The sequence below is a fragment of the Lepisma saccharinum genome, chromosome 8 (genome assembly GCF_977018435.1).
Source record: "Lepisma saccharinum chromosome 8, izLepSacc3.1, whole genome shotgun sequence".
NCBI classification, from domain to species: Eukaryota; Metazoa; Arthropoda; class Insecta; order Zygentoma; family Lepismatidae; genus Lepisma; species Lepisma saccharinum.
Window position 1 is genome coordinate 42,137,232 of NC_139236.1, and position 23,486 is coordinate 42,160,717.

General features: G+C 36.7%; 1 protein-coding gene across 1 annotated transcript; it reads left to right on the forward strand.

Annotated features, from left to right (window-relative positions):
- Positions 1 to 710: 710 nt before the first annotated feature.
- Positions 711 to 20,998, forward strand: LOC145991423 (ADP/ATP translocase 2-like). Its single transcript, XM_083127423.1, has 4 exons — positions 711 to 903; positions 9,428 to 9,689; positions 13,289 to 13,517; positions 20,468 to 20,998. Exons 1-4 carry the CDS (start codon positions 744 to 746, stop codon positions 20,711 to 20,713), a joined length of 897 nt encoding a protein of 298 aa, XP_082983549.1. The 5' UTR covers positions 711 to 743; the 3' UTR covers positions 20,714 to 20,998.
- The last annotated feature ends 2,488 nt before the right edge of the window (positions 20,999 to 23,486 follow it).

Here is a 23,486-nt window from a genome sequence, read left to right on the forward strand (position 1 = left end):
CTCCTTGTCCTTGCGCTTGCAACTGAGAGTGTTGTATTTCCTTACTTTGAAATTGGACACGGAAACTGTATTAACAATTATTTACAAATATAAAATTTTGTTACGAATCTTGAAGTTGAATGAATCAGTTCTCTATACCCCAAAAAAAGAGGACATTTTATTTCCTACAAAACTGCCCGGACCATTTTTAGGACCAGAAAAAAAGGAATATGTCCGGGTAAAAGAGGACGTCAGGAAACCCTAACCATAGTTAACGCAGAATCGAATAAACTAAATTTTCATGTAACTAGTTTTTACATACGTCTACTGATTAATTTTTAATTAGTCCCCCAACTCGAGAATTCATAATTTTTAATCCGATAGTAATTCGTATTCTTCGGGGTAAATTTATAGTAATCGAAATACATTGCCGTTACGGTTATTTATGAATATAATAATTAAATTTTAAATTATCACTTTTTCCGTGTGTGTTTGCGCTTATAGAAAACGAGATTTATTAATCTAATATGACGATTGAAAGACGTATTCACTTCGCCACAGCCGAAGATAAGCTACTGCTTGCGACATCTAACGTTTATCGGATGAAATAGTACTTTTGCGTGTTTATTAAACACGATATGATTGGTCAATGAACGTGATACTGTATGCGGGTGTATGTTATTCGGTTCGAATTAGATTCGACGACTTACAATGCTTTATTTCGTCAGCCTCGCTTCACGTAGTGGCTTGAACAAAGAAAGGAAATGTCGCTGTCTGATCCTGTCTCGTTTTTGAAAGATTTTTTAGCTGGTGGAGTGGCAGCTGCCATCTCCAAAACAGTTGTAGCTCCTATTGAGCGTGTAAAATTGATACTACAAGTGCAACACATATCTACACAAATTCCTGAAGAAAAACGGTATAAAGGTAAGAAAAATATGATTTTTCGTGGCCATGTTGGTAATTCCATGTGCCCGGTATGTTTTCGTGAATCCTTGATTAGTGATTTTATTGTACTGCAAATGTATACGCATTTTGCCCTCTTATGCAGCTTAAGATGTCTTGTTTCTGGTAAAATTGGGTATAAATTGACATGTCTGTCATCTGGCATTTTATTGTTTCCATAAAAGCACGTGCAAAGATGTTGTGTTGATCGTGATCTTCCCATTACCTGAATTAGATCGTAGGATACATCAGATATATTGTATGTATTAATGCATTTCTATGTATGGAGAAATATTCAAACTTACCGGTTTACCTGTGAGGAAGGATGAAAATTTCCAAGTGTCGTCTGCTCTCTTGACACTCGTGCTGCGCAAAGTCAGACTCATTGATAGCATCGAATGGATATAGGAACAACTAAAAATGTTTAATACTTACTGGTAATAGCAGAATAGAAGCTATTTGGTTATAAGTTTGCCGTCACAGTTGAAGATAAGATACTGTATAAAGCAATGAATATTGACGATGAAAAAGAAGGGGAGGTGACACATTCTTTCCCAACGTTAAGGTACATTTTCGTAACGTAATTTCGATTTCATTGCAGCGTTGAAAGCTGCACATGCAATAAAGGCTTCTTTTAACTGTGAATTATTAGGACACGAAATATAACGTACGAAAATTGATAAACTAATGCCGTAGGTTGAATTCGTTTTGCGAGAGACTTTATAACTTTTGTGATAATGCCATAAGCGAATAATGGAAGTGGGTTTAAAATTCTGTGGTCGACCATTCTAATAGGTATTATTATTTATTTTCACATTTTTCCTCCGTCAGTCCAAGTGAATATTTGGACGGTACAGCCGCCCACAAAGATAGGTGCCGAAAGCTATTGTCATTCTCTTTTATGTTCTTCTCTCAATATATGTAAGTTGTGGCTCATATGTCGTCTTCTGCTTCGTATAAGTTTCATGAACGACCTTTTACATATACATAAGACCAATGAACATGCTGATGGACAATTTATACATACATTTGCGTGCAACTGTACTTTCTTTTCACGTAAGCGACGGATGCTTACTTGAATTTGTTTGTCTATTTATTTATTTGAGTTTGGGTGACCAACAGGCATTTGCAGGGGTCCTGGGTTCGAATCCCGGCCTTGGCATGCATGTTTGTGAGTGTCAATTAATCAATTGCATCATGTCATCACTCATCCCCATCCGCAAATTAGCCAAAAGTGGCACAAAAAGCGAAGTAAAATAAAGCAAATCAAATCAAAAATCAAACCAACAGGCATTTAATTGTCAAATGATAGGTCTCCCCCTAATTAACAACAAATAGATGTAAAACACATAGGAGATAAGTTGGTGGTTGGTAAGTTGATTAATCAACTTACCAACTTACATTACAGGAATTTGACATACTAAATAGCATATTTTAGACAAGAGAAAATAACATTATAAAAATAATGAAATGAATTTGTGTGTATATGTACACACACACAGAAAGAAAGAGTTGTACAATGTCAAGAAAGTATTACATAGATGATGGTCATTATTTTTTTCTAACAGAAAGATTCAACAATAACTGTTACATGGTTGATAAATATTCAATTGAGTGTATAGGAGGTTACCAGATGTATTATCCATACAAATTTACATACATGTTCTTCTATGTTTGTTTGAGTTGGTGTTTTAAGTCCACTTTATACACAGTAAGGCTAATTGAGACTGGACCTTTGGGCTCCGAACCACTGAGTATTGAACCCAGGACACCTTGATTACAAGGCGATGACACTACCATTGTGTCATCGGGAAGGCCCAATGAGCATGTTCTTTATGCTGTGTTTGATAATAATTCGTAAAAAAAGAAATATACGCAAGGCAAATGTTTCTTCAATTAACCTTTTTCATGTAACTTTATCTTCCTATCATCACGAATAACAAAACACAAGATGTATTTGTGAGGTGGGCAGGAGAGGGCCTGAGGGAAATTTCCCATCGCTGGTTGGAACTTTTTCCATGGAGGTGGGGTATGGCCCAAGTTCCGATGGTTTAATTCCGAACTAATCACAGTACGTGCATATATTTGACATAGTTCGATATTTATTTATGTATGTAATCACATACCCCAGAGTCTTAGTGATTACTAGGTCTCGAATTTTTAGGTTCTAAAAAGTGTGCTCAAAGGTTCCTAAAATAGGCTCTAAAAATCCTAAAATAGGTTTGAAAAACCCTAAAATGGGTCCTAAAAATCCTAAAATAGGTCCTAAAAATCCTAAAATAGATCCTAAAATTCTTAAGTTAGGCTCGAAAAATCTTGAAGTCTGTTCAAAATACTTAAAATAGTTTAAAATTCATGGAAAATGGTGATTAGGTACACCTATATCCTGAAATATGCACTATCTTGCATAATGTTATGTGTGTTGCCTAACCCTACAGTGATGGCAGAACTTACCATTGGAAATTTGCTATTAAAATCCACTCTTTGCTGTATAGTTAGGCAAAAATCTTTTTTCATGTTATCCACATCAAACTCCACAATTTTGTCTGTGAGGATCATCTTGTATGTTCAAAATAATATTTCAACAAAAACATAGTCAGTGGTGCTAACATCAATGCTGAAATGTTAGTTTGTAAGGCGTGCATGCCACAAAACACCGAAGTGACGCGAAAGTGAGCAAGACCACACAGATAAGACTACTTTGGACTGTACAGGTAACAGTGGCACCAGGCATTTTGCTTTGTTTAGAGCTTTGAAAAATCACCATGGACTTGGAGGAAGGGAAATTGACAGAGTACATTTCAAACACGTTCGTCATTGATTTTCCTTGTGACGAAACAAAGCAAATGCCTCTGTGTGACAAAAATCCTGTAAAACCTTTAAAAATATATAAAAACCTTAAAAAAGGCTTCATTTAGGTGCATAAACCTAAAATAGGTTCTAACAAAATAGTTTTTCAGGCACCAAAAAACTACATCAGTCGTTGCATTTTTTAATGAAACGGTGACATAACTTATTATTTCTTACATACTTGCAAAGGAAAAATAGGTAAAAACCTAAAATCCGAGGTATAGTGATTACTTACTGTATGCTTTGTGGAGAATGATATTCCCTTCCCCAGCCATTCATTTATTGTCGTCTTGGGGATTTTCCTGATGGCATAGTTGTAACATTGTCTGCTTGTAATGAAGGGGTCCCAGGTTCGATACCCGATGGAGGCACATACTTGTTCGGATCCCACTTTAAACTGTAGGTTCATTCCCAGTTAGCCTGTCTTTGTATAAAGTGGAGAAAAAAATACAAGCATCAGGTGAAAATCTACTGGTATTCGATGTCTGAGATGACAGTAAACCAAGAATGATTGCGAAGTGTGTATGCTTGTGTTAGATTGTTTTCTAATCATAATTTCCACAGTAAATAATATTTGGTGAAGCTTTATCTGTTCAAATTAGTTTCTCCAAGATCCATACTTACTTCCACACTCGTTCCAATATTCCATAACACTTTGTAATGCTCATAAAACTTGTGAATATCATTAAACACTTGGAACTATTACTGGAAAGTGAATGTGCACACACATACCAGATCACTATAAGCAAGGGGTAGGACACACAAATGCACAGTAATCAATTTATATTTGTACGAAATTTAAATTTTAAAAAATGCCATTGTTTAAATAAAATCTTGAGTACAAAAATCTCCAAATTACGTGTTTTCCGGTGACATTTCTCTCATGTTACCTGATTTAACACCTGCAAACTAACTTCTTTCATATATGTATAAATAAAATTTGAAGTTGTTGGACTTATGTTTCTGTTTTACTTACATGCCTGCATTCATGTCTTATTTCTATTAGATTAGATTAGATTTATTTCATCCATGAATCACGTTTACATTACATTCTGTGATATTGGACAATGGACATGTCAATTTGTGTACACACTACATTTGTGGTCACACTACAATACACTAACACAATGAAATATTATAATATAACATAGTGAGTTGATGCAATTATATCTAATTAATATATAATAAATAACCCGTGGCGAAACAGCCCATGAGGACCAGGACCATCCTGCCGACTGCATCATTCAACCAGTTACGGGATGACATGTGGTCAGCACGATGGACCCCAAGTCGTTGTTGTAGGTTTCCGTGACCAAGTTATGCTACTGATTCGTAGCTCCCCAATTTCCTCACGATAGTGGGTGGCACCGATCGAAATCTCAGGAGAAAAGTTGATATACTTCCCCCAGGAGACTCAAACCTGCACGCATCCCATAGCCGGAGCCCAAAGCATGATTACTTATAGCCGGAGCCCAAAGCATGATTACTTAGACCACACGGCCATGGTGCGGACATATACATACAAAAATTTAGGATTGTTGCAGAAATCAGGTCAAATTTTCAGTACACACCACTGGTGTTTTCCAGCATACTATTCCGAGGAGCAATTTTTCTGTTTCTCCACCTGAAAGACCATTTTCCTGATGCAAATTCACCAGGTGTTGAGAATAGCAGAAAGTCCTGAAGACAAGAAATCACATGATTGGGTATTGGAATTGGGAGCTTTGCTCAAGTGAATAATGCTCGAATGGGCAAAATGAGCGGTGCACATTTGAACCCAAGTAATTTGACAGTAATTTGTGGTAGTGGGCCCTCAAATATGGACCGTGAAATGAAAGACACGATGAAATTGAAACTTAAGTGAACATATCATCACTCCATGTAATAATTCAGTTTAGTCTGTCTTACCAATACACAGTGATGTATGAATAGATGATTGTGGGCTGAAACTACCAATGCAGATATTTTACATACATATGTCTATGAAATCGGTAGGGATGGAAAAGAGTATATAGAACTTGCTCAAGATAGGGAAAGATGGAAGGCCTGTGTTGCTGCAGCCATGAACCTTCGGATTTAAGAAGGCTAGGGAGTTAGTTAGTTAGTTATGTCTATGATTATTGTCACAATAAAATGATATTTCACTCTGTACGTTCGAGAGTAGCATGCTCGAGGGTGGGAGACTTGAACGAGTAGGAGTGAGGGAAAGTGGTCTCATGAAGTACTCTACACAAGCCTGATTACGAGAACTTTACACATGCCTGATATTTGTAACATTATTGCTATTATTAAAGAAGACATGGTATTACAACTGCTTCTGTGGACACTTATGCAGTTAGGTCCAACAGACAGTTGCTTGTCTAAAATATTTCATTTCACACGTTTTCAATAAGGATTATTCACATATAATTCAGCTTCAAGAGTATGGGAATTTAATTTGTGAGACAAAGGTAAAGTACTATGAAGGCATATTTGGGGAATGTGGTAGTAGGGCCCCATAAATTAAAGACTAAAATTAGTAAACGCTGTAAGTGCCACAATAATTCAATAATTCCACGTTAAACTGTGAAATGTGCCATGCTTTATAATGTGGTAAACGTGAAATGTGGCTGGTAGCCCTCTAAGTAGTTCAAAGGGCATGTAAAGAGGTCACTAGTGTGAACGTTCTTACGGGCTGATGTGCTGAACAATGCGATTTCCCAACACTTTCATTTTTGGCACTTACAACGTTTACCCCTTTTAGTCCTCAAATCATGATCATGGTCAGTTTTTTTGGAGATGTGATCACCACCATGCTCTGACTACCTAGAAAGTTACCATGATAGTGGAAGTTGTGAAGGATCCATTATAAAATCGACCACCTTAAATTTTTAGAAGCTTTTTCTTTTCCCTTAAAGAGTTTGTGTTTGGAAAGCAATATTGAGAGATTTTAGAATGTAATGTGTATTTTTAAGCAACTAACTCCACATCATTTGCCTTTTTTAGAAAATAAATTTAGTGCATTTACTCATACAAGAATCATTTGAATTTATAACCATTTCAAACAACTGGATATGTGAGATATACGAGTAAATGATCGTCACAACAAGTTGTTTGAAAATCAGTCTCCATAATGGAGTGGTAAGTACAGCGTGCTACAATGCCAGGAGTCCTGGGTTCAAATCCCAGCTTGGACATGGGTATTCTTTCAGGGTGGCTACTCACGAGGAGTTCCTTGAATTTCGGGAATTCTGCGTGAATTATTGTCTCCGGGAATTATGCATGAATTTTGCTTGAATTTTTCTCTGAAGACGTGAAAAATTGCAACTTTTATTAATCCAAATCTCATTGAATTTATACATATTGATAAATGGCCGGAGGCAGGTTTTCACAGTTTAGTTTTTATTATTATCGAGGAAGGAAAATAAAGCTGCGTGGAAAATAAAACAGAATTCTCTCAAACTGTTTACTTCGTTAGTTTTTTTGTTTTAGTTAGTTTGTTTTTTATCATGGTTCTAGAGTAGCCACCCTGTCTTTGTGAGTGTCCCTTTATCGATTTCATCATATCATCACCCATCTTCATCTTTGCAATTAGCCTAAGTGGCAGAAAAGCTAAGTAATATAACCCAAATCAAACAATCATTGTTCTGAAGGGTATTACCAACCCTACTGAACTTCCAATCACTGGATGCTAATCTTGTCATCATGCATGTGCATGTTGCACATCAGATGAATTTGTTACCCATGCACATGCTATGGAGGTATCATGTACATTTATTTATCTGTTGTGTATTATTTTACGTGGAATGGCCATTGCCTAGGTCAGGGATCACCAAACGAACAAAAATAAGTCCTCTGCACAAGTAGGAATCGAGAGGACCCGTCCTATGAACGTGTGAGAAGGAAGTGAGTAGGTGGAGGAGAAAATGTGGCTGCAGCTACCAGGCATTTGCTCTGCTTTGCTCTGTCCACTAGCTTTCTACCCTTCTCTACTGTTGCTCGGTTTGCTCCACAGATTCCCAAGAAACCGTGTACACATTGCAAGTGCTGGCAGTGATCTAGAGGAATATTTTTGTAACGTTGTCTCTCCATGATGATTTTCTCCCTCCATAGGCAGTGGACAGCCTTGTCACCATTTCAATAATCATTCTTAAGTTTCACGTGAAACTAAACTTTGACATTAATGGGTACCGATATTGAATTTTAGGATACTAAAAAAAAAGCTGAAAATGCTGAAAAAGAGGGCCTTATGTGCTGTTCATGTGTGTCCATGTCATCTCTTAATATCTTAGTAAGTATCAGACCTGCAAATGTTTGTTTTGACAGACCTACCAAATAGTACTTCAAGCGAACATGAATAACTTGGTTGACCTGTCTGGCCGTGAGAGACAAACTCAATCTAGAGCAATTTGATATCCTAGGAACTGGTCAGTGTGAAGATCTAAAATTTTCTGAAATCAGACATTTTGTTTTTATGAAACAAGAAATTATTAAAAAGAATTTAATTAACTCACCATGTATTTTGAAATGTTGGAAATAGTTTCATGACTTTTGGAGTTTGACAGTCTCTAGTCTAGGTGATGCACTGACACTGTATCTTCAAAACATTTAGCATCATGTTCAATTCTGCACTTTCCTGTTCTCTCAGAGTATATTTTTTCACGTTATTCTTCCCCTCTCTTTGATATCACATACCATTTAATGAGAACTTTCTCAGGTGCAGCTCCATCCTTGAAGTGGAGCTTTCCAACTTTGTAATCGACCCAAATCACTCTTTCTCCACAGAAAACCTTTCTGATGATTCTGCATACGGCAATATTTGTTGAATTCATGAAGTAAAGAATACCAAATGCAATTTTTACAGCTTAACATATTTGCCCTTGCATGATTTTTTCTTGTGGTATATTAGGTGTCATATATTTAAGTAATTTATTTTGTTTAAACTTTACTTAAATTAAAGTTAGAACTAACTCTTTGGCGATACTTACTTCATTTTTAACCACTGTCTGTAGATTCCTTCTCGGTAGTACCATGAAAAGGAACTAATACCTCTGGGGCTGACGCCATATTGAAGACCTTACCACAGAGCTGGAACAACGGACACAGCAACAAATTTGGATATCATACAGGTCCTTTAATTCACTTCACATTATACAATAATTAAATATGTTTGCACACACACTGATGAATACAAAAGCCCACATCTGACAGGCTAACTTAAAATGTCCTTCCCGCTGCCGCGAGCTGACATGCACCATGCCACTATACTATGAATATCAAGCTCCCAGAATTCCGTTCGCTCACAAGAAGTTCCCAGCGGGAGTAAAAAGAAAACAAATGAGGAACGGCAAGCAAAATTACATACAATCTTAAACAACCACTTTAAAACAATTATCAAATGCAAACATTATACAATCACCTTGACACTAAGTTATTGTCTATGTTTCAATGTAACATTAAAAAAAAAAAAAATCCATGTCCCAACAGTCCTCCGAGGATCAGGACTTGCGAAGCAGCTTTTTCTTTGAGCAATGCATAGTCACTGCATCGAGTCTCTTCACCCCTGTAATCTGGCTTTTTAGACTGCATCACTGCAACATGCTTATTTGATATATTGCACATTTGTATTGTTAGTGGAATACTTCTGTAGATTTTTTTAAAAAATATATCTTTACAGGCATAGTAGACTGCTTCGTTCGAATTCCAAAAGAACAAGGTTTTTTAAGTTTTTGGCGAGGAAATTTAGCAAATGTAATCAGGTACTTTCCAACTCAAGCACTCAACTTTGCCTTCAAGGACAAGTACAAGCAAGTATTTTTAGGCGGTGTTGACAAACACACTCAGTTTTTCCGATACTTCCTTGGCAACCTGGCATCAGGAGGAGCTGCAGGTGCAACGTCTCTGTGTTTTGTATACCCTTTGGATTTTGCAAGAACCAGGTAGGTGTAAAAGTTCATTACGTATTAAATTTTGTAATTGCAATCACTAATTTTCAACTTAAGTTAATAGTATTAATAATAATAATAATAATAGTTCATAGTCATATTTTGGCCTCAAAATCTCCTTTTTACAATAAATCCTTGTCTAGTATGAAAATTGATTAGAATGTATAAAGTGAAATAAATTAAATAAAATTCCAAGGGTTAAATAAGATGGACAGGGCCTGCATATTTTTTATAAACTTTATTGTTTTGTGGTTATGTGTGTATATAAAGTACCAGTTAGGCCAAAATCATCGGAAGCAAGAAGGCCTGTTTATTCTTTTTTTGTATTCAAATTGACATAACTGGTCTCCTTGGAAGTATGTTGCAGTGTATGAATTTCATTTGTTCCACTTGTTGTTCTTCCTGCACTAGCATTGAGTCGACAGTTCATGTGTCAATCTGAAACTAAGAAGAAAACATCTGCTAGACAGCAACGTGCAAATGGAAACATTACTTACGCACATGCTGTTACCACTTTGTAGTTCAATCCTCACTTTTTTTATGTCTTGTTAAAGAAGCTCATTTTGCTCAGTGTTTGTGGTAATTGCTACTCTATGGTATGTAGAATAGTGCATTGGTGTATTGGCAGCCTGTTCCCCCCATCATAAGGTTGATAGTAAATAATGACAATGGTGCATGGTGTCTGCTAGAAAGTTCAGTTTTTGGCAAGGGTTAAAAGAACAGGCTAAGCCAAATTGGTTTAACAGTAACTGCCACTAGGTGCAACTTTTATTTCCTCTTGTAGATTATAATTTTCTACCTTTTATAATCAGGCAAGAAAGAAAATATTGAGGAATGAAAACTGTCTAACAATAACTTATTTTATACAACTGTATCATTACATAAATATTGAATTATTAATTTTAAGAAATGTACAGCAAAGTACTAAATTAAAACAGAAGTTTTACTTATATGTGGTTTAAAAGGGTCCTTTCGGAAACAGACGTTTCAAATTTCCTTGCTGGGTTGTTCTTCAGCATTGTCCTGTTCTGAAATATCGGTTTCAGAAAGAACCTTTTAACCACAAGTAAGTAAAACTTGTATTTTTATTTAATAATTTGCAAGTTGTGGTTATGTGAAGCATTAAGAAGTTACTTTATGGTACTAAATATGTGCGACATTGTATCACATTTTTATAAATGTGCAATGCTTTGTGTGTAGGGTGTAGAGACTTTGGAACAATATTTAACCTGCTTTTATTTTATGTTTGTATTATTGAAACTTCTATGAAGAAGTTTTTTTTAAAAATCCGAACAATTGTATATATTTGTGTGTTTTAATGTGTGTCTGAATGGTAGAATACACTATCCAAGAATTATGTTTTGCAAATTAACAATGAGCATAAAGATTGCAGTCTGTTATTGTGAATATCATTAAGTAGAAGGGTTATTTCTGCATTGATCTATCAATGTAGAGTTTGTGTATTCTGTCACTCTTAAGCTTTGTGCAATACTCAGGATTAAAATTGATATGAATACATATACTTATATGAAGAGCTCGGGTGTAAAACATGGTGACATTTTAGTCATTTCTGAGTTCATTAAGAAAAAAGATTATTAGAAGCTATACTGTAGATAAATTATTTTCGTGTTATGTTTACTAATTTCAGAAGGCTTCACTGAGTCCAATGGAAATTGTATGATGCGGCAATTTCACTCTAAAATTGAAGGATTGCCACATTTTATTTGTAACTCACATATGACCAAAATGTCACTTATCATGTTTTACACCTGAGCCCTTCATATACGTAGTTATGCATTTTTAAAACTCATACCTGGGATGTAAGGCGTAAGTCAGTGATGAATACTGGTTTTAACGAGTGGATAATCTCTGACCGTTGTATTCATCCACACACTCATCAAGTCCCCCTGAAAATTTACCTCAGCATCCATATCCAATTTATGAATATCGTGTGAAAATCATATGTTATTGTTGCAACCACAATTGATTCTTGTGATTGCAGTTAATCTATGTGTAGAATTTCAAATAATAAGAGAAATATAATGAAGCTATAAAAACACAACCTATAAAATATAATATGAAAGGTCTGTGCTAGTGAAATAAAAACACTCAATATTAATTTAAAGAAAAATTCAACTTACAGTACCCGGTTACTTGTGTTAGTAAGCTCAAGAGATGGGTACTGGTCTACCTGCATTAACGGTTGGCAATTTATCCAGAAAAGATGATGTTCCAAATGGTTTCACATGCAAAACTTCCATTATATCCATTTTCCTTTTAAACTTTTGTAAACAGATCACTAGCATGACATCATCGAAACAAATAATATTTTTTTCAAATCGCCAATGAGGAGCGCTAAACACAGAGACACCTACCACATGCATTCAATTTCTTGTGCCAATCTTCTGTGGTGTCCCTGCCTCAGAATGAAATTCCCTAGGGATGCTAAGAGATTTCCCTTTCCCAGCTTGAAATTTCCTGCGATGCCAGAGGTCCTATAACTCGAATCATTGTGTTTGTCCTTTTTCATTTTCAAAAAAAAATACAAAAAATGAAAAAGCGAGCACATAATTAGTTTAATTACTTAAGCTTTAACTTTTAATCAGTTTAATTTGTTTCATCTTCAATAATTAAGCTTTTTTACTTTTGACAAATCCCTGTTCAAATAGCAGAAACCAGGAGGACAGAAGCAAATGTAAAATGAAAATTAGCGTAGAATTAGTTTGCCAATGCTATTCAGATTTTTTGTTTCTCATAAACTCTCAGGTGTATTTTCCTTACTTCCCTTTTCAGAATGTAATTTGTGAACCCGAAATTCCCGTTCCTGATAAATTTCCTTGTTTAGCGACAAAACAGCTATCGGGGTAGAATGGCAGAGGTCAATGATTACCAGTCGAGGGTAGAGCAAAGGCTCTGGGGTGGAGTGTATCATGGGTATTCTGGGTAGCCTATCTTGAGGTTACCCAGGGCTCTGATGCACGTGCCTGAGAAGCAGTGTTTCCTTTCCCCGCAACAAGAGATTTAAAAGGAAGCCAGGGTCATCTCACCCATCAGGAGAGCCCCAGGCTGGAGAAACCTTCTCGTGCTTTAACAGGCAAGCACTTGGAACTATTCACGAGCTGGAAGCAAATAAATGTATGAATCAAAAGAATATCACGAGAAAATAAGAAAAACTTTTTAAAGAAAATTATAGCTGGGTTATCTCTGATTATTACATAGATGACCCAGAGTATACACCACTAGCGTAACTCTCAATTGTTGACCTCTCATCCACGTAGTACATGTGACTCCATTTCTGCAGACTAATGAGGCTCTGGTGCCTGTACTCAAAGCCAGGATAATCATCTTTAGGGTTTGTATCCCTATTGTTGCAATTAACCAAAGATGTCAGAAATGTAACATTAAATGACAAAATCAATCAAAGACTCATACCTGGCATTTTTTTATTTTTTATTCTGCTTTCGGTAAATTCCGATTGGACTAATTCCTGTAAATTCTTATAGCTTTTGTCAAGTCAGTGGTATTACTCTCAAATAGCTAATACTTGTTGTGCACCTTGCAAATGTATTCATATATTGTTGTTGTTTTTGTAGACTTGCAGCAGACGTTGGTAAAGAAGGTGCGGATCGTCAGTTTAGTGGTCTAGGAGACTGTATTGGAAAGATTTTTAAAACAGATGGTTTAATTGGACTTTATCGTGGATTTAATGTGTCTGTCCAAGGGATTATCATCTACCGAGCTTCTTACTTTGGATTGTTCGACACTACAAAAGGGTTTCTTCCAAAAGATACCTCATTCATCGTCGCATTTCTTATTGCAGAGGTAGGTTTTTTCTTTCTAACATTGGAGAGAAGAGCTGTTTTCACACTTACTCGCACCCTCAAATTAAAATGTGTATTAATTTGTTTCATTTTACAGCAGCTTTGAATTTGTCAAAACATGCAACTTTTGGGTAAAAGGTTAAGTGACTAAACTGTTTTTAATAGAGGTGCTCATAACTTTTGGGGAACCTTGAACTCATGACCATAAATTGTAGTTCAAGAACAAGGAGGAAATAAACTTTTAGTAGATTATGTTTATACAATATAGGACTTTCTGATGTAATATATGTATAGAGCTTACAAGGAGAGGGCACAGCTTGATTGGGAAATTGAGTTTGGGACAGGGGACTTTGTGTAGTGGTAGGGTACCCTATAGGTATTGATAGGGAGACAAATTTATGGTAAATAAAAACTGAGGAGTGCGGTAAATAAAATGTTAGATCAGCGGTATATACCAGCGGTGGAAAAAAAAAAAATGGCACACACTTTTTCATCATGAGAGGAAACAACATACAAAGAACTATAAATTGATAAACTACTTCATTTTTATATACTGTACACATACACAAGTATTTAGATTTCAACTATAATTGCCAGTAGCAGCGATTGGGTGGGGCAAGGATAGTTTACTTTTCTTGCTAGACAAGGCTTAGTATTTAGAGGCCATAGTGCAGGGGCAAAGAAAGCTAGCAAGTTCAATGAAACTGGAAGTTGAGTAGACATTCGGGGGAAGAAAGGAATGCAGCTTGACAGGGAGTGAAGTTTTCGAACTGAGATTATGTGCATGGAAAATCCCAATTTGCAGCATCTACCGGATGTGATCGAAGATTAAACGTTCTTCAGCTGAAAGTGGTAGCATACTTTAGGCAAACGTTTCGTTACAATCGACAGTTTGCGCGCACAACCTCGATTGCCGGTTTCTGCATGTTTTCTACTTAATTTGATGATATTTCACGATTATTTCGCGAAAAAGCATTCATTTCGTGGAAAAGCACACATTTCGCATTATTTCGCACATGAGTAGCATAGCAGGCTACTTTTTGGTAAATTTATCTCTAGCTGTAGTGAAGCTACATTTTTGGATGAGTAGCGGTAACTGTAGCGAAACTACTATTAAAATGTAGTGTTCTGATCACTGGTAGTGGATATCATTTGCAATTTTACCTCTCTCACTATATTTTTTTGTTTTATCAATATATCAAGTTCACTATTAGTCTTCCCTGTATGTGTTTCTTCATTCACTATATTAGGTTCAAATATCATTAAATTAGGAGCTATTATTCAATTTGATCTTTGGTGTTCATACCTCACATACATGGTTTTATTATACAGTACTCAAAAAAATGGTTGTATATTTTGAAAACATTGTGTGGCATCATTGTGCCCTTATCATCACTTGTTCCTGCAGGAGCACAGAATCGATTGCTGCCATGGCCAGCTCATTCCCCAACCTCAACTGCATCAAAAATGCATGAATACTCCTCAAGAGAGCTATCATCAGTCATACCAACCCACCACAGACCCTTCGGTAGCTGACTGAGGCCACCATACAGGAATGGGACCATATTCCTCAGGATACACATGACGTATATGCCACGTCGTGTAGAGAGGCGCATACATGCTCGGGGAGGCCCATTGGTCCCTGAAGATCAGGAACCACTGCAACTACGATGGCCGTTGGGACTGCTGACACTCATTGCGCACTTCGGTTGTCTTGGTTCGTTTCATAACAACGCTACTGCGTACCTTTGTCCTCTTATTTTTAATGTAAAACACTTCGACTTTCAAATTTTTTTTTTTGCTTTCGGTCTCATTTTCTGGCAACCCCATTCCCTTCTGTAAATATCACATTATGCAACAATTTCTTTGAGCACTGTAGTACAGAAGGTTGTTTGCTTTATATCCGACCATTTTTGATGGGTACTCACCTTAAGAGTGCCGGGTACTCACCAGGGTGCCAGGCGGCGATGTTGAAGATGTCGTTTCAACAGTCCAAATGCGCAAAAATCCATTGGACTGGCATCTGGGCTTTTCACAGGAATATCTTCAAACGAAATGGCACGTATTCCTAATTCCTCTGCCATTTCCTGATAATAGCGTAGTGATGTTCTGGCGGTATGACTCGAAGCCTTGTCCATATGGATCATCACCTAGTTTGCATCCATTCCATACAATTGTGGGATGTCTCTCCGATAGATAGGTGTCAGAATGGAGTCTTGGAAGTATCTGGCATTCACCTTCACGTTTTTTTTCACCTTGCGTATCATCAACTTACCTTCATATCCGAATCCCGTCACAACCATAAAGCCACGAGGGAAACTTTCCCTGCACTGACGAACGGCCCTTTGCCATCAATGTCACGGTATGTGATCGCTCGAATGTGACCACCAGCAGTGAGATGGACTTATGATGCATCCATTGTGACAACTTTCATACAGTTTCCTGCAGTTCGTCTTACGTTCGGCAATGTGATGCAGTAGAAGGTGGTGTACACGAGCATTCCGCACACAGTTTAACCTGAGGCGCTTGCGAAATGTTTTGTTCACAGTTGACGGTGCGAGGTGAAATCTGTGGGCCATATCAAGTTGAGTCAGGGGATTTTCTTGGCACGCCAATTGACAGATCACCCTTCACACTACGGGTGACACTTTGCTTGCAGCACTTCTCCTGGTGGTTTTCATGGGTGAATGTTTTGCAAGGAGAGCCTGTTGTGTGTAACGGGCCGCAATAGCTTTCGCAGTAGTCACCCCTAGTGTTAACCCATTCTCCCGACACTGTTTCACAATGCGTATGTATGTAAACTTAGCATGGAAAAGGGCCATTACATAACCCTCCCAATACCGGTTGATTTTCGGCTCCATTTGATAATATTCACTACCAACACTTGCGCACCTACAAGGTCAGACACAACACTGCTCTCGCCAGCAGACCCATAGTTCCAGCATGATACGCCAGGTGGCAGCACCGAATCGAAAATGGTCGGATATAAAGCGAAAAACCTCTGTATTACGGAGTTTTAACTTCAAAGTTCTAGTTATTAGTTTGCTGATGAACAGGTTCTTATGTGTACAAAATGCTTGGTTTTCTGTTGCTATCCTTTCTTTAATTTCATCTTTGATTGTAGCTATTGTTAACCTCTTAACATAATTTTCATGAAAATATAATATCCCGAGTATATTCGTGGTTAACTACTGTTTATCCGTACACATTTTAAAAGGACGGTTATTATCGTTTTCCTATGTTTCTGTATGTTTCTGCTAGATAGTGCTGTTGAAGTTGTTGTTTACTTGTCTTTTCGGTAGAGTCACTAATATCCTTCTGTCGACGTTTATTTTCGTCTACGGCGTAGGTGTGAGAAAGTTAGTTCGGGTGCCTTTGTTTTCTTCCATATTTCTTAGCAGTATTGTTCTTCCTTTGTGAAAATTGAGAGTGAAGAAGAGCTTGATATTGAGTTTAGTGGTTCAGATAGCTCCGAAGAAAGTTCAGAAGAAAGTGATGTGTTAGATTCATCGGAAACTGACTTGGCAAGTGCCAGACAGGAGTGTGAAATTGATACTTCTGGACAACTTCCACCTGCCCGACCACGCTTTACTTTCACAGGTAAACTCGAAGTGAATTTCGAACCACATATTGAGGATGGTATGCACTACTTTTACCAGTTTATTGATGATGATTTTGTAGGAATTTTGGTGACTGAAACTAACAGATATGCAAGGCAGACACTGGCACGAGAATGGAAAGACACAACAATGAACGAAATGTATATTTTTATTTCACTCATACTGTTACAGAGTATTGTAAAGAAACCTACCTATCAAATGTACTGGACTAAGAATCAAATTTTAGCTACACCAATTTTTCGACAAATTTTGCCATTTCATAGATTTGTGAATTTGAAGATAAATCTGTATTTCTCTGATAATAGTACATATGAAGCTGAGAATAATCCTCAACCAAAACTGAATAAAATATGGCCAATTTTGGATCAGTTATCTACCAAATTTAAATCTGCTTGTACTCCAGAACGAGATGTGACAATTGATGCAACTTTTATATTATACAAAGGATGGTTGGGATGGGTCCAATATATACCTATGAAACGAGCCAGATTTGGCATCAAGTCATTCATGCTGTGTGAATCGGCAACTGGATATGTCTGGTCCCTAATAATATACACAGGCGCTGGCACTAAATTTCATGAAGACTATAAAGATTTACCCATGTCATCACAAGTTGTGATGACACTCATGGAACCCCTGCTGAATATGGGATCCTGCCTAACTTTAGACAACTACTACAGTTCTCCCCAGCTTGCCAACATTTTGATATCTAATAGAACAGATGTGTATGGCACTGTGCGTCCCACAAGAAAGGATATGCATCCATCGTTTCAAAGAATGAAACTGAAGAGAGGAGAGACTGTAGCATTTCAACGAGGTAAACTTCTTGCACTAGAGTGGAAAGACAAAAGAGTTTCCACAGTGCGGAAATGGAAACATGCAGACAAAGGAACAAGATGTTGTGAAGCCTGTGGTCGTGTTTGCATATAATGATACAATGGGAGGTGTTGATAGGGTAGATTAATACATTGCAAACAATCCATTGCCATGAAAGCGAGTTAAAAAATATTGTAAGAAAATGTTTTTCCACCTCTTAGAACTAGCTGTGTGGAATGTCTTTGTACTCTACAGAAAACATGGAGGACGGAAGGGTGCCCTTGACTTTCGTGTCTCTGTCATTGAGAAAGTGGTTGCTCATCATCAAAGAGAAGAATTTTCGCCGAAAGCAGCTGGTTGCCTCTCAGCAACGGCAACACCAATGCGACTTGTTGGTCGCCATTTTCCTTCAGTGATTCCTCCAACTGAGAAGAAGCAAAATCCAACAAGAATGCAGCAGTGTGCGTGATGCTAGAGGGAAGAAGGAGACTAGAAGAGAATCCAGATACATGTGTGAGGAATGCAGTGTACCTTTGTGCATTGATCCATGTTTCAGGGCTTATCACACAGCCAGTAACATATAAACAATGTATTTCACATTTAGTGTGTACACTTATACACGTTTTAGGACTAATGACAGAGACCCTATAATATAAACAATTGTTTTCAAGTTCACTAATTAGTGTTTCAGTGCTGTTTTATGTTTATTTTGATTATTAAAATAACTTATCTTGCTTTTTTTCACAAGTTCTATTGGTAATATTCTAGTCATTGATAGCACGAGTATACTCGGGATTTTATTTTAGGGGCTTTTCAGATGCATGTATCTCATTGTTGAGTTGTCAACAATCAACATTACGATAACCATTTATAATGTTCTTAACTGATTGTTTCAACCGAGTAATAAAAAAATTACATTAAAGTCGAAACATTTTTTTTAAAAAAATCTGTATGTTAAGAGGTTAATGTGTACTACTGAACCTAGATATTTAAAAACATTAACATTTTCAGTTTTATTTTCTTCAATTGAAACTGATCTCTCCACTGCAGGATTTATTGAAGAAAATTGCATGCATATGAAGTCAGAATATTCTTGTACAAAAATGGACAAATCTGTTGAAAAGAAGTTTGTTTGGTATTCCAGTCCACAATTTTTTTATTTTTTTTTCATAACATTGCAAACTTTTTCAGGGAATTTGACTTTAAAATCATTTTTTGGATTGGAATGGATATTTAATGGATGGATATGGATGTGTAATCCACATGTATAATTTGTTAATCTGCAAAGAATTGTGTATGCAAACATCAGCCGGCATGCATATAATTTAGATGTTACAAATTCAGACAAGCACAGCCTTCTCAGCTCAACACATTGAGAGGAAGCATCTGATCAGAGAGAGAAGTTTTTTCTAAAAAAAAAAAAATGGGAAACAGATTTGCATGTGTGGGAGGTTTTGTTCGTTGCAAAATAATATTGGAAGAAATTAAAAAAGAAGAGAGAGGATGGCAAAATAAACTCACAGTGGAGTTTTTTATTCACAAGTAGTAAAGCCACCACTGGAATTTACTCCAACTGAGAAGGTCAAGAAACTTTGTAAACAAGGAGATTTTTAGTTGCTAGATGATATTTTGAATTTACAATTCAAGTTTAAAAAGATTCTCAATTGATAACTTTGGACTTTTACAAGAAATAAAATTTGTCTCTCATTTCACTGTTAATCCAATTGTTGGGCTTACATATCAATAGATTATTGACAACATTCATTGTGCAATTAAATATCTCATGAGGGCAAATTGTGTTTAACAAGCCTAAATTAAAAGAAAAATTCTTCAATGGAAGCAATACAAACATATGACAAGAATAATATTTATTCACTTTATTTTAGATTGGAAAAATACAGGGTGGTCCTGTATCCTTTTTTTTTTTTTAGCTCCATTTTATCTTCTACAGTGCTGGTGGGTAGCAGCAAAATATCAGAATTTATAGTTTTTTTTGTAGGTGTGCTGTCTTTCCTTTTGTGTTTCTGCCCTTTGGCAGCTTAGATGAACATTAACAATATTGTTATTTGTATTTTGATAATTACTTTATACTATTTAAGAGTATTCATTATAATACCAAAAACATTATAGTAAAACCATGTTTACCGCATCCATGATGAATTAAGGTTTTTGACAAAATTAGCTATTGCTAGAAGACAGCGTTAGTAAGATTGAAACCTTCTCGTATAATTTCAGTTTTCCCCTGTTCTTCTTGGCATTTCAAATCATAAATTCTGGAGGAAGTTCAAATTTTCTGCACCAAATCAACTAGTCAAAAATGAAGTGTGTTTCAGTAAGTGTATGTTCATTGCACTGTCCCATGAAGGCTTAGTGGGCATGATGGTAGGGCTCTACATAATTTTGATCCCATCTTAAGGGTTGCTCCCAGGTACCCATTGATTAGAGGCTGGCAGTTCAGTTGGTTATAATCATACTGTTAGTTATAAATACTGTTAATCTCCATTGTTCTTTTCAGTTAGTGACAACTGTGGCAGGAATCGTGTCATACCCCTTTGACACAGTGCGACGACGCATGATGATGCAGTCTGGAATGCCAAAGGAACAACGTCAATACAAAAGCACACCGGACTGCTGGGCTAAAATAATGAAGGCAGAAGGCCCAGCTGCATTTTTCAAGGGAGCCTTCTCGAATGTTATCAGAGGAACTGGAGGAGCTCTTGTTTTAGTATTGTATGACGAGATCAGAAACTTGGTAGTCTAGAAGACTGAAATGAAGATTATTCAGTGTTATAAAGGTTAATTGTATTTCATTATGTATTTTATTTCAAGCCATTTTCATTTGGGAAACTGAATTTACTATGAACCAAAGCATACTGTACACATACCAAATGGCTTGTTCATAAAGCAGAACCTTAGTTCATAATTTTTGAATAAAATAATGTTCCATGTGAGTCTTAAATGCATATAATGAATCGTTTTTTAGTTTGGTTTTAAAGACCATATCTGTAAAAATGTTCTAAAAGAAAAATAATATTTTTTTCAGTCACTTTAGTAGTTGATTATTGGTTTTGCACTTCCTCAACATTTGTCATCTTCTGATTAGTTGTGACACATTCTTGGATATATATTTAAATTTTCAAGCTAAACTTGAATGAAACCTCTATTACGTGAGGTACCATTAAAAGAAGTTAAATATTGTGAAGACAGTCACTCAGAATATTAACCAGGATTGTTCTGAATAGGCATCCGAGCTTCCAAGAGCTAAGATGACTTATCTTCAGACATTGAAGTGTAGAGATATAAGTAAATGCAACTTTTATGTATTTGATGTGAGGGGTAGTCTGGTGTTGGCGGTGGCTCATTTGCCTTCCTTCTCTCATATGTCCAGTCTGTCGGTCAACCAGACTTCCATTTCAGTTATTGTATGTCTGTTGAGATTTGTTTTTACCCATGGATGGTTGGCTATTACTTTCTTGACAATAGTTGAATGACTTATTGATGACATGAGTTAAATGTGGATTTGGGTTTGAATGTGACAGTAACATAACTTATAGTATATATTGGCTAAAATGTAGTACTTTCATGTCATGATGCAGATAGACCTATATACCTTCTGTTTTTTAGCATCTTCTCATCAACTCGCACTGCACTGGCACCATAGCTGCCAAAACAACACAAATGGCAAGTTTTAAGTTGGCATTAGGGATGGCCAAATGGATCCGGATCCAAAAGTTACGGATCTGGATCCGGATCCAAAAAATCCAGATCTGGGTCTGAAAGTTTCGGATCCGGATCCGAGAGATCCGGGTCCGAAAGTTTCGGATCTGGATCCGCATCTGAGAGTTCCTGATCCAGATCTGGGTCCAAAAATTCTGGATCCGGGTCCATAAGTTTCAGATCTGGATCCGGATCCGAGAGTTTCGGATCTCAATCCCATTATAATATTACCACACCTTAAAAGGTATTATGATCTTCGATTACAAAGCAAATTTTCATTCGAATGTATTTGAAATGAAAACACACATAAATGTGAGACATTCCATTCCAGGATGAAACCTTTAACACATATAACAAGATAGAAATTTTATACAAAAATTATACAATTGTTCTACAGTTACAGTTTTACAAATTAAAATAAAACATTATAATATATGCAGTGTTATATAATTAGAAAGTGTAAGACTAACAAGCGAGGTTATCTAAGTGTCCCCCTCCGATTTCCATGAAACTTGGCAGATGTATAATGGAGCCCAAAGGAAGAAATACGTGTTTTTTTTTTTTTTTTTTTTTTGTTTCAGGTAAAAAACGGTTTTACAGGGCAAAACCCACTCAATTGTCAAGATGAGAACAAATTGAAGTGGGGATCTGACCCCTGTGTCCCCCTCCGATTTCCATGAAACTTGGCATGTGTGTGTATAAACGGGCCCAAATGAAGAAATATGTGTTTTTTTTTGTTTCGGCTAAAAAACTGTTTTAGGGGGCAAAACCCGCCTCAAATGTCAAGATGAGGACAAATTGGCATGGGGATAATCTGACCCCTGTGTCCCCCTCCAATTCCCATGAAATTTGACAGGTGTATAGAGAGACCCTATGCCCCCTGTTTCTTCCTATGTCATATTTACGTGGTTTCGGGGTCAGATCCCCACTTCAATTTCTCCTCATCTTGACATTTGAGGGGCTCTATACACCTGTCAAGTTTCATGGAAATCGGAGGGGGAGACTTAGACCTCCCTTGTAAGTATATTAATTAATTACAAATCGCGCACGTGCACACACACACTATATATATATGTGTGTATGTATGTATATTATATATATATATATATATATATGTATATTAGCATGTAACAATATGTTATACACACATTCTTACTTTCCAAAGAAGCGCATGTGGGATGGCAAAACGGATCCGGATCTGAAAATTCCGGATCTGGATTTCGGATCTGGATCTGGCCATCCCTAGTTAGCATTGCTGTTGCTTTATATTCTCTAGGTTAATTATTTTATGGTTCAATAAGGATATCCCCAAGGAGATAGCATTCCTGACAGCCACAAGAACAAACGAACCGAACACAGAATTCTACTGTTTGTTCCTTTTCCTGCATCGTGATGAATGAAGAATATTCTGCCAGGAAGTTCTTCAAGGTTCACACATGCCATGGTGTTGGATAGTTATGCCTTTGACTTTAGAATCTCTACATTCTCCACTGCCTTTTAACTTTTGGTTTTGTTTACAGTTTCAGACTCGGGTACGGTAATACAGCTATGCAATGCTCCGGCACAACCTCCCACGTGTTTTCAAGCAACATCTCTCGGTTTTTACCCTATTCTGTAGATTTGGTGGGCAATTGTTGACTGACACACGAGTATGAAGCAGGGTATGGTTCCACTGGAATTCATCGTTAGCTTCTGTAAAAGTAAGAGTGTAGAATCGCAGAATGCATGTGATATTATTTTCCTATATCTCGAGTGAAATGTTAAGTGCAAAGGTGTCAGCATGTCTTCCTCTGGAACGTTGGGAAGGTCGACATCCC

What these genes read in the sequence shown, in the direction of transcription:
- LOC145991423 (XM_083127423.1), top strand. Translation starts at nt 744, where the DNA reads ATGTCGCTGTCTGATCCTGTCTCGTTTTTGAAAGATTTTTTAGCTGGT. An exon ending in TGAAGAAAAACGGTATAAAG is followed by an intron (nt 904 to 9,427) that starts GTAAGAAAAATA and finishes ATATCTTTACAG; the next exon opens with GCATAGTAGACTGCTTCGTT. An exon ending in TCGCATTTCTTATTGCAGAG is followed by an intron (nt 13,518 to 20,467) that starts GTAGGTTTTTTC and finishes TGTTCTTTTCAG; the next exon opens with TTAGTGACAACTGTGGCAGG.